Here is a 12,255-nt window from a genome sequence, read left to right on the forward strand (position 1 = left end):
TTTATTGCTGTGTTGTGCACTGTATTAGTTAGCTAATGCAGTAATTAGCTAGGCAGACCCAATAAACTGGAAATTGAGTGTATGCTATTTGTGGGAGAAATTTGGGGTGACAAAGGGATTTATGGGTGTATTAGAATTTATGACACTTTACTAAAGTATGGTTTCACAAAGGAGGCCTCATGCCCTGTGATTATGTTATTAAGTCTTTGTTCTTCTTATACTGATAAATTGGGACGGAGACAGACTCTTTCTTTATCTCATCTTTAGATGATGTAGCCTGTAAACCACCACCTATCGTTCTGGTATAAGAAGTGTACCTTTTGGATGCCCATGTGTACTTGCTGCCACATTGCTTCTCTGTGGACAGATCTGTTTTGTAATAAATACATATATTTATGCAACAAAAACTGGGGCTCATCGAGTTATTCCTTTATTCAATTGAGGACATTACTTCAGTACATGTGTTTTATTTATTTATATTTTTGTAGTAAAACATAAGCGTAATTCTCTATAAATGTGATAACTTTCTATCCTCTATATTCATCTGGGAGAGTACATGTAGCCATTTGATGTGTTTTTGCCAACACCTGCAACACTAAATGTACATTCCTTTGCCCTCAGTGTGCAATGTTTTTTGTACATAATATTCTTAAATGTTTTTGTTTTATAATTAATGGTTTGATTATAAAAACTGGAATTGCTATGTGTTATTTATTCTGACTTAAGTGAAATAAATTTCTAATACTCAAAACAAATACGTTAACAATTTGCATGGACATTTTTGAGTAGGATGGAAGTAAAATAAAGAAGTTAGAAAAGCTTTAATGAAGTAATTTGAAGAATTAATATGACCACAATGTTTGAATTACTATTAAGTTGGTTCAACTTAATTAAGCTTTTCGAGGTCAAGGGAAATCATGTTGGTTGTACTAAACTAACTGGAATAGTCTGACTATAAAAGACTAGATTTACTTAATAATGCCAGAGGTGAAGCTAAAGATGCATTACCTTTTTTTTAAGTTAATTGAGTAACTAAACATTATGAAAACAAAATCTGATGCCATAATGAAAATAATAATAATCCTGACAACTAGGCTACTTCTGTAATTCTGCTGCCAATGTTATGACGGGTTGAAATGCAGAATAGTTCTTCTCCACTCCCTAATTGGAGCAGAAGCCTTTTCCGCTCCCATACAGCTAGCCTATATCTGATCCTCTCTCATCAGTTAGTCGTACGATGCGTTTTTAATGCATTGGGATTTTAAACAATGAATTAAGTTGGTGGCCCGTGACACGAGCTGAATTGGATCCGCTGCCTGCGCGGCGCCTCAGACGTGCTTGTGTTGCATGAAGCCTTTCCATCTCTCTCTCTCTCTCTCTCTGTCCTCCGGTTTACACTAAAGATGACGGGGAGTTGCCGCTTCGTGAGCCAACCTCCACTCTTCAGGTGAAGCCTCCACACCTAGGCTATAGGCTGTTTCTACAATTTTGCCTCACCTCGCCACTGACGCTTGGATGTTGTTAAAACGACGCGCATGCGTTGCTCTTGGAATAATTTTGCAGGCTAAATTGTGGCATCCCTGAGATCTTGTGTCACAGTCGTTGGCAGGATCAGAGTTAGTGATGTGGACTACTCTGGACTGCGGATGCTGGGGGGTCTGCTGCTTGTCCCTGCTAGCGACTGTAGTCTGCGGGGCGCAAAGGTGAGATCTGATAATAACATCGCATGTCGTGTCTTATTTCAGACAGGCCCTAAATAATTTCCTTATTTCTGAATTGAATGTGTTTCCTGTCCTCAGCGCCAGCGAACCTAGCAACATGTCATATGTGAAAGCCACCGTGGACAAGCTGTTGAAGGGCTATGACATCCGTCTTCGGCCTGATTTTGGAGGTAAAGGCCACCAGTGCCCGCTGTGCTCATGTAACTAACGTGTAATGCTCAGCGGGCTGCTGTAATGCTTACTAATACTCTGCTGTGACATTTTCCATAGGCGCCCCGGTGGATGTTGGCATGAGCATAGACATCGCCAGTATTGACATGGTGTCAGAAGTCAACATGGTACGTTACCGTCCACATTTTCACTAGGTACGATGCAGTAGATGCAGCCTGCTTCCACGCGACAATTGTCGGGCAGGTTTCTTGCGTTTTCAGCGCACTCTCCAACAAACAGATGTGTCAGTCCAGTTCGCCACTTTAGTTGGTGCAGCGCCGCTCCTGAAGGAAACTAAAACGATTCCCTGTCCTCCCCTCCACCTCCCTCCGCTCCCTTTCCAGCACCATGGAGAGATCCGCAATGTGTCAAAGACAATCCGTATGCACCAGCATGCGTGCAGAGCCCCTTGTCAGAGAAGTCGAAGAAAGTAGATAATAAGACGTCTGTGTACATGTTTTGGTCAATGTTTGCACTCAATGTGACTTCATTACAATATATTGACCAGCAGAACCAGCTTTGTGAGGTCGGGGCACCTGCAGAGAGAGTGTATGGCTGAGGGAGAAATTCAGACTTAACACATTTATTAACACATACTGGTTATGCAAGCATTTCATGAATTGGGCTTAATATGTAATGACTATATATATATATATATATATATATATATATATATATATATATATATATATATATATATATATATATATATATACAGCAGATCCCTGGAAGAACACCAGACATCTCTGTGCAGAAAAGTGCAGTACTAGGAACAGCAAAGATACTGTGCAGAACCCTCAAGCTCCCAGGCATCTGGTAGAGGACCCGAGCTTGAAGGATGAGAGACCACCCGCCTCAGGGTGAAGGACGAAGTTTTATATATATATACATATTTACACTGTATGTTGAGTTTTGTTTCAGCTAGAATCCACTTCAAAAAAACATTTATTAAAGGATACAGCTGGTGTTATTTCATATTTTTCTTATTGTCAGCATATCCCATGAAAACACCCAAACCATCATGTTAGTTTGTCTCTAAATACTTTCTGACTTTCCTAACCTGTCTGTGGCTCTCAACCCCAAACCCACTGGTTCCTAGTCAGACTGAAGACATACATTTTTTAAAACAACTCTCATTAATTTCCTATAAGAGCTGGGCACTAGGGGCAGATTACCAAATTATCAATACTACCAATACTAAGTCTTGTTTTGCATAGTTTGAATAATTTTGGTTGAGCCTTCTCCACTGTTGTTCCTCTTAAAGTATTGGTTGTCCTGCTCCATACAGATGCAGTAGAATGGTGGTAAATGTAATTGTTGTTGTTATCCTTGTTTTAATGAAATGTCACCTCTGCTTGACCAATCACGATCGACAGCACTGCATGGCAGTATGGCAACACCTGAAAGTATCTGAAACTGAGATTTAGTACTAGCTCCTGAGCAGTGCCCAAATATAGTTCCAGGAACTCATCCTCATAGTGGGAGCAAAGTGGTGGAAACAAAAGCAGAACCTGTGATAATGTATTTTAGGTTATGTTTGTTAAATTCCTGCGGTAGCATGACTAAGACCATTGCTATGTGAATTATCTTTTGTCATTGGCTTGCGGGGTGTATTTTCTTTCTTGCTACTCACATTCAAGGTAGAATACACTCACATTCAGCATTGGAATACAGTTGGAGTCATTCAATCTTCTTTCACAGCCTGATACTGCTGTGTAATTGTGTCTCAGAAGATACGGCAGCTACCTGTATATTGAGGCCAGTATTATGCTTAGTTGTTCTTCACTTTTAAACAATGGATGTGACTCTGCTTTTCATATCCCTCACAGTTCTTAAACATGAGCACAAGTTTAGTTGTTGCTGATATGGGATGTTGAAGGCTGATAGTGATTTCAGTACTTTAGTTTGAAGCTACGTCAGAAACCATGTTACGTCAGAATGTATTATTCCTTGGAATGTTAACATTTCCACCCTTAAACATAGGATTGCAGACTCAAGCTCCCCAAAGAAAGAGAGATTATATCCATCTCAAGTCATAATTTATTTTATTTTGTATTATTCAGTACTAAGAGTTTTATTTTCATTTTTTTAAAAACCTGCCAGTGCAGTAAAATAATTTCAACCTGTTTCCAGCACCTTGTTTCAAGACTTTTTGGTAACACTTTAGATTGTGGCCCTCAATGTACAGCGTTATTCTTCCCAATTTACAGTGTAATTTTTAACAGTGTAGCAGCATAGTACATACTGATACATATATGTAGGTACAAGGGAATATGTGAAGTTAGGGAATAAGGGGGTAACAATGTGGGAACTTAAAGATAATTTATAATGTAGGTACTTTTTTAACTATTCTGTTATTAAGGGGTACAGTATGACCATTACAGAGCAACAAAGCTGGATGTTTAGGGGAAGATGGGGTAATGAGTCTTGCATAGCATTTTATAAATCTGCTGTGATTTATTTCTAAATTATCCTACACTACATACCTAAAGGAGGAGTAGCGATGATAACAAAATGAGGATAGGCTAACATACATAGTTCCTAGATGTGTTTACATCTCAAGGATGAATACCCAGTAGTTAAAAATACTTACATAAGTTCCCCTTAAATTTCCGCCCAAACGCCAGATTGTTGCTCAGTAATGATCATACTGTACCCTTTAATCACAGAATAGGTACCTCTTAATTAAAAAATACCTACAGTATAAATTATATTTAAGTTACCACATTGTTATCCCCTTATTCCCTAACTTCACATCTTGTTCCCTTGTACCTACATGTATGTATCGCTACATACGTACGTACTGGTACACTGTTAGTACAAACAATTACACTGTAAATTCTGAAGAATTATGCTGTACATTGCAGGACATAATCTAAAGCATTTCTGACTTTTTCACTGGTGACTTTAATCTTTGTCTGTAAATGGCTTTATTGAATAATACTATATATTGGAAGTCAGCAGCCTGTATCAAGACAAAGCCTGCTACATTATTTACATTCATAGCACTTATACATACGTCATCTTTATATGAGACTGTGAATTGTAAATACACACAGTGGTTGTGTTGTCTTAATGAAAACAAGGATGGGCAGGGCTTGTTTTTGCTCTGTTTGATGTAAATTCTTGGCATACCCGAGTCTTATGACATATAGTAAGACATGTATTGAGTTCAAGGTAAAAATCTAAAGGTGTGTCCTCAGAAAAGCCTAAAAGTCAGAATTTCTTTTAAAAAGTGTGTTTCAGCTCACCCTTTTCTCTTCAGTACAATAGTTGAGATATTGGAAATCAACCCTATGAGTCTAAATTAAATCTTGGTGCCAGTGGGAAATCTTCTGCACATAGAAGTGACAAATTGAAATTTAAGAGTGAAAGTGTCACTGAAACAGCAATGACTGACTGCTCCGTACAGAGAAACCTATCCTCATCAACATCACATTTTCTGCATCTTTCTGCATCATTGCAGATGATCAAGGGGGAAATGTGGAGTGAAATTAAAGTTGGATAGACATTTTTCACCACAGCAGATATTTTGACTTGTCAAACACGAGTCACTATAATATCAAAGTCAGATGACATCTTGTACTCGCCTCTTCTCTCTCTTTAACTGCTTATCCTCTCAGTTTTGGCTTTGTCTGTCAGCTCTCTTGCAGCTTCCAGCCACCATTTCTCATTCACCTCTCATCTGCTAGGACATACCCTCAAATAACTTTCTTCACACTTCTTTATATAGGGGTACACTTCATTGTTCTCACCTCTGATGGGAGAAAATGTTTTTCCATCACCAGCACATAATCTTAGTGAATCTCATTGCACCTTTATCATACACAGTAAAACATGTTTTAACTGACTCTGCTATGCTCCTCTCAGTCATTACCCTTCAGGGGACCTTTCCTGCTCATACTCACAGGGTATGTTGTGTTTCTGACCTTAAGATGACTTAGTGTAGTGTAGTAGACAGTGTAGTGTAGTGAGAGCACAGCTTCTCCTTACAGTGCGAATGTGTCGTTGTGAATAAGCATTTAAGTTAAGTTCAAACATAAGCTTATGTCATGGTCAGATCAGGAGGCAATACATCTGTCATTAAAAAAACATTCAGTATTCAGTAAAACTGCATATGACAAGACATTATCTGAATGGGCGCAGGGCTCAGGGGAGTGTGTATGCATTGCGTCTTGTTTCAAACCTGTATAACCTGTAGAAGAACACTCGCTCCTCCTCTGGATAGCACACTATGCTACTGTAGAGGGCAAACTCTTTGTAGATTCAATTGTCATGTCATAACGACCTGCCTCAGAAATTACTGTCCCAAAAATGCTCTGTAATCTCCTCTATTATTGCCAGACACATTTCGATTGTAATCATACTGTAGACACTTTATGACCCATTTTGTTACATATAAATACTAACACAGTATATTGTGTAGATGAAAGGGTGACTGTACAGTTTTAAACGTGGAGGAAAACGGAGTCCCAGATATGTTATCAAGACATGGATCCCCCAAGCCATGGAGGTGTAATAAAAGTTCACCTCTGAGAGGTCGTCCCAGAGGAAGTCCCAAAACACAATAATACAACACCAAAATGTAAACACATCAAATAGGTTGGAGTTTGGACACACAGTAAAATAGAAACATCCTGACAGCTTTGATGGAGATCAAGGCTCATCTTGAGGTGATGGTCATTGGGGCCCCCTGGGGGAGTGGAGTTAGGCTAGATACACACACACTCTATATAAAAGAGATCGCCAACATTTTGATATCATGAAAGACAAAAGAACCTGCCTAACGCATTGATGTAGATTTTATGTTTGTGGTGTAAAAAATGTGCGAATTACTGCGAGTTAGAAAGCTACCTTTTTCTGCATTTCTCCTCAACTTTCTAGTCTCATAGTTATCATTGAAGTCTATGGGGCAGTTGCATGGCCCTCCTGTCACTTTCAGGCTCACAGTGCCAAATGTGTGTTTGAGTTACATGTCTGTGACCAGCACACATTTTCCTACCTTTTGAAGTTAAAATGATGCATGGCGATTGAAAATTGTAGGAGTAAGAGCAAGTTGAACAGAAATTTTACAGCTCCTCTCCATTCTAACGATGATGTCACCCACTCTGGCTTTGAACATTCCATCCCATACACACCCATTATAAAATCTGAAACGGTCTTTACAAAGCATAAAACGTGAACTGAGATTTTGTGAAAACCGTGCTAGTTATCTAAATGCCCATTTAGTCTCATGACCCGCTTAAACTTTTAAAAATGTTTCTACGTTAAAGTATGGCGAAGTGATATTGTCCCAAAGCGTGGTGGGTTTGAGCTCTGTTCACAACAATTTACCATTGTTTTGTAAGTGGAAATTTGTTGCAGTTTTTTGTGATTTTAGGCATATCTCCGACAAAACTCATAGTACACCATTCCCGAACAATCTGCATGTCTTGATATATTTATTGCGCATGTGTTGGCAACGGTGCAAGGTAAATGTTTTGGCAAACTATTGATACAGAAGAGAAATAATAACTAGAACATTTCTCAAGAAATTTTGAGTGTGCCTGATGCTTGGTGCGTATCCCAGGACAAAATGGCTCCATGAAAGGAGCTAGCATGAATATTAGACTCAGAGTGAAGCACTGTACAGGAGGCAGGGTCAGTGATATCAGATACACACGCACAGGTCAGACAGTTAATTTATTAGAAATTAAGCTGAGGCTCACCTGTCAAACTCCTGCTTCTAGTTCAAAGACCGTAACTGCTGTCACCAAAATGTTATCTTGAGAGAGAAAACAGTCTGCTGAACGTGTTACTGTAGATTTTATGTTTGTGGTGTCACAAATGTGAGAAATTGAGCGAGTTCAAAATTTGAGGAGAGAAGAATAAAAACAAACAAACACGTTTTGCAGCCACCGTAGTTTCTCCAACACGCTTGGAATGGGAGGATAATCTGAGCGGTATTCAAATGGTTGCAAACTGCCATTTCAACACTAGATGCCACTAAATCCTACATACTGGACCTTTAAAGAAAGACGTCTAGGATAAAAGAACGCAAAGATGTTGAGCTCAAGGGGTTAAGGGCCAACCTGAAGGCAAAATGTCAGTGAAGTTGATTTTGTCAGATAGCCAAAGTAGGTGGAGTTTTGGGTTTGGATAAAGGTTTTCACACTAAAACTATTCCTTTGTCCTAAGGGACACGTGGTGTGGAATTAAAATGGCGTCTTCTCTAGTTTTCTGACTCTAGTAAGTCTTTCTGATATATATAGTAATTCAAAACATGAAATAGTATAGTGGTATATTTTAGCAGATCATTCAACCATTTACCAGAGATTCTTAACTACTTTAACTGTCAAAACATTCATTTTTTACACTACCAATAAGCGGCATAAGGTTAAACAGCACAGTTTGATTTACATAATACAGTATAATAGCTACAATATTACACAGAGATGGCACTGTCACATGGTAAACAAGAGGTCATCTCTAATTGAATTAATATTTCACTCATTTGTCTTGTACAATGATCACATTTGGGCTATTCATCTAGAAAACGTGCTGAGAAATGTTAGCGGGGTTGCTGATCTTAATTTACCTCTGATTTACCTTAATTCAAACTTGGGTTAAAAAGAAAGAATATCACAGTGTTAGTTCATCAGGATTGCACTTAAGTTTATCTAGACATCTTATCTCAGACCACATCAGGGGGTGAGAAAAAAAAGTCTTTTTGTGTGTGCATGTTTTCTCTTCTCTTGACTTGATCTCTCGCTAAAATAATCAAAATAGTAATTTTATGGTTCTTCGCATCTTGCTGTGACTTCATTATCTTGACAAATAAGACACATATATACTTCATTATCTTGATATAAGACATATATTTTCTCATGTTCTTGTCTTGTCTAGTATACCAATTGACACCTTTGACAATTAAAGGAGTTAGGAGTCAGTTCAGCAAGGGGGGAAGTCAGTGACCCCACCATGGGATCCGACAGAGTGGAGAGATAAGAGAATCTCTGCCCTGTGATTCCTACGTGTTGATGTCACCCACTCTAGCTCTGAACATTCCGTCCCGTACACACCCATTCTAAAATCTTAAACAGTCTTTAAAAAGCATAAAATGTAAAGTGCGCTTTCTAGTTATCAAAATGCCCATTTAGCTCAATAAAGTACCGAGTCTCGTGAGCAATTTAAAATTTTATTAATTTTTCTAAGTTAAAGTATGGCGAAGCGATATGGGCCCAAAGAGGGATGGGTTTGAGCTCTGTTTTCTATAGGGGGCAGTTTTTTGCGATCTTTGAGAAAGTGGTTAAAAGAAAAGAAGAAAAGTCATAGCACAATTCGCAATACCCAATCAATTCGCACATTTTGATATATTTTTGCGTATGTGTTGGCAACGGTCCAAGAAGAGTATTGCGTACTTCCTAGGAAAGTAGGCAACCAATTCTCAGAAACACCTCCTCTATTACCCATCAATTCAAGTTACAATTGTTATTAACTAAGGTTTATGTTGGTAACAGCCATTTTAATTATGAATTATCAAATTGTTTTTATATAAGTTGAAAAATTACATCAATAATTACCTGCTAACAGCCTTCACAGGAACAGCTTTCCTCTAGTGTCATTGTACATCTTCTTAAATACATTCTTGCAGATGTTTTTACAATTTACTCAGTAAGTAAGCTGAAACTGTACTGTAAAAGTAAGCCTCGTTTTTTTCTGTAACAAGTTAAAAGATAATACACTCATAGTAAGTTCAATTATTCAATTATTAATATTATCAAAATTATATATATATATATTATAATATAGATAAATAATTACGGGCCATCACCCTGGGATCAGGGACCAATAACCAAACGTGAAAAACAGTCTCAAAGGTGGCTGTCCACCTAAAATGTTCATATTTAAGGCACTTACATTAAAAGGGGAAAGCTGGCTAAGCTACCACATTATTTGGGCCGTTTGAGATGTGTATAAGCGTGTAAATGTATGTGGGTTAGTGGAGAGAGAGAGAGAAGAGAGAAGAAAGCACACAGAGTAAGGCAATTCCAACACAGCGGCCTGTCACTTTTCCAAAAAGCAAAGCACAATTCACAACAATGAAACTTAGGTAAAATAACACACAGTTATAAAATCTATCTCTGCCCAGACACAAGCCTCTTACTTGAAATTGCTCTTGGCTAGCCACTAATGGATGTGTCACTTTGTTTGGGTTTGTCCGGTGGAGTTTCTCTCAGGCTCAGACGTTGACGGAGCTAGGTCCAATGGCGAAACTGTTCCTTTCGGGGCAGGAAAACAGCGGCTGGTATCGGTAGGGAGAGGAGCTCAGCGGCGATCTTGCGCTCCATGAAGGGAACGGTCAGTCCGTGTCTCTTCCTTCTGCAGGTACGAGATCGTTACCTGGAGTAAACGATCAGGATCCAAAACAGTCTGTTTCTCGTCCAGTGAGTTACACATGTTTAAAAATGGTTAAAATGCTAAATAAGTTGTTTATATTACATTGTTTACTTTATTCTTTATTGTTCAATTTAAGATGTAAAAGTGTTGATCGATGATGGTGGTCTTATTCTAAGATCCTGAGATCGATTAGTTATGTCTTCACCCACAGACAAGGCAAGACAGAAACAGAAAAGTCTTCAGCCATGATTTAGATTTTTATTTCATAGAGTAAAGGTCTTGCTGAGGAAACGTCAGTATCACCCTCATGATTTTTCCCCATTTTTCAGGATTGTTGTCGGTGTTAAACAAAGTTAACATGGATGTAATAACCTGCTAACATTTCAAGAGTTTAAGTGTTTTTGTGTGACATTTTGAAAACATAAGAGTTAGGTTTTGCCCAGTGTAGTAAAGTGTGGGTGTGACTGAAATCCCCACTTACCATATAAATTGTAATAGATTATTCCCTTTTCAATGCAATAAACACAAACTTGTACCATATATATTCCGCAACGTTGCTAAATAAAACATGACAATTTACTCAATAAGTAAGCTGAAACTGTACTGTAAAAGGACGCCTTGTTTGTTTCCACTGTATTACCAGGCTCTTACCATATAATTTGGAATAGATTATTCCATTTTCCATGCAATCAACACAAACTTGTACCATATATATTCCACAACGTTACTAAGTAAAACATAACAAATTACTCAACAAGTAAGCTGAAACTGTACAGTAAAAGTCTTGTTTGTTTCCATGGTATTACCAGGCTCTTACCATATCCTATGCAATTCAATTCTATTTATATAACAGAAGATATAATACTGCACTTTTCCTAGACTATCTAGACTGTAATCTTTTATTATTTACAGAGACCCAACAAATCCCACCATGAGCAAGCATTTGGCAACAGTGGCAAGAAAAAACTTCCTTTAAGAGGCAGAAACCTTGGACAGAATCAGACTCAATGGTGGGTGGCCATCTGCCGCTGCTGTTTTAGGTTTTGAGAGCGCAAGAGCGAGAGAGAAAGAGAGAGAGAGAGAGAGAGAGAGAGAGAGAGAGAGAGAGAGAGAGAGAGAGGTTTTGGGGGAGGGGAGAAGGAGGGGGAGAACTCAGGACTCACCCAAGCCAGCCCTAACTATAAACTTTATCAAAGAGGAAAGACTTAAGCCTAATCTTAAATGTGGAGATGGTGTCTGCCTCCTGAACCCAAATTGGGATGTGATTCCACAGGAGAGGAGCTTGATAACTGAAGGCTCTGGCTCCCATTCTACTTTTGGAGACTGTAGGAACCACAAGTAACCCTGCATTCTAGGAGCGCAGTGTTCTTGTCGGGTAATATGGTATTTTGAGATCTTTAAGATATGATTGTGCCTGACTGTTAAGAGCTTTGTAGGTGAGGAGAAGGATTTTAAATTCTACTCTGGATTTTACAGGGAGCCAGTGCAGAGAAGCTAATATTGGAGAAATATGATCTTGTTTCCTAGTTCTTGTTAGTACACGTGCCACAGCATTCTGGATCAATTGGAGAGTCTTAAGGAACTTATTCGGGCAGTCTGATAATAAGGAATTGCAATAGTCCAACCTAGAAGTAACAAATCCATGCACTAGTTTTTTGGCATCATTTTGAGACAGGATGTGCCTGATTTTTGCAACGTTGCGTAGGTGAAAGAAGGCAGTTCTTGTAGTTAGTTTCACATGGGCGTTAAAGGATAAATCCTGATCAAAGATAACTCTGAGGTTCCTTACAGTGGTGCTGGAGGCCAGGGCAATGCCATCTAGAGTAACTATATCTTTAGATAATGTGTCTCAGAGATGTTTGGGGCCAAGTACAATAATTTCAGTTTTGTCAGAGTTTAACATCAGAAATTGCAGGTCATCCAGGTTTTTATCTTAGAAAGAAAG

The 12,255-nt window shown here is 38.6% G+C and overlaps 1 protein-coding gene across 4 annotated transcripts in view; it reads left to right on the forward strand.

Moving 5' to 3' along the window:
- The first annotated feature begins 1,153 nt into the window (after nucleotides 1–1,153).
- Nucleotides 1,154–12,255, forward strand: part of gabrb1 (gamma-aminobutyric acid type A receptor subunit beta1) — a 91,004-nt gene continuing 79,902 nt past the window's right edge. The window contains exons 1-4 of one of the 4 annotated variants that reach the window (XM_044166376.1): nucleotides 1,156–1,447; nucleotides 1,564–1,703; nucleotides 1,800–1,891; nucleotides 1,992–2,059. In XM_044166376.1, coding sequence (XP_044022311.1) covers nucleotides 1,624–1,703; nucleotides 1,800–1,891; nucleotides 1,992–2,059 — 240 coding nt within the window. In that variant the 5' untranslated portion in view covers nucleotides 1,156–1,447; nucleotides 1,564–1,623. Of the gene's footprint in view, nucleotides 1,704–1,799; nucleotides 1,892–1,991; nucleotides 2,060–10,140; nucleotides 10,299–12,255 lie in introns of those variants that run through there. The other 3 variants (XM_044166377.1, XM_044166378.1, XM_044166379.1) reach the window with 3 other exon arrangements.

This window comes from Siniperca chuatsi, linkage group LG15, assembly GCF_020085105.1.
Source record: "Siniperca chuatsi isolate FFG_IHB_CAS linkage group LG15, ASM2008510v1, whole genome shotgun sequence".
Taxonomy (NCBI): Eukaryota; Metazoa; Chordata; class Actinopteri; order Centrarchiformes; family Sinipercidae; genus Siniperca; species Siniperca chuatsi.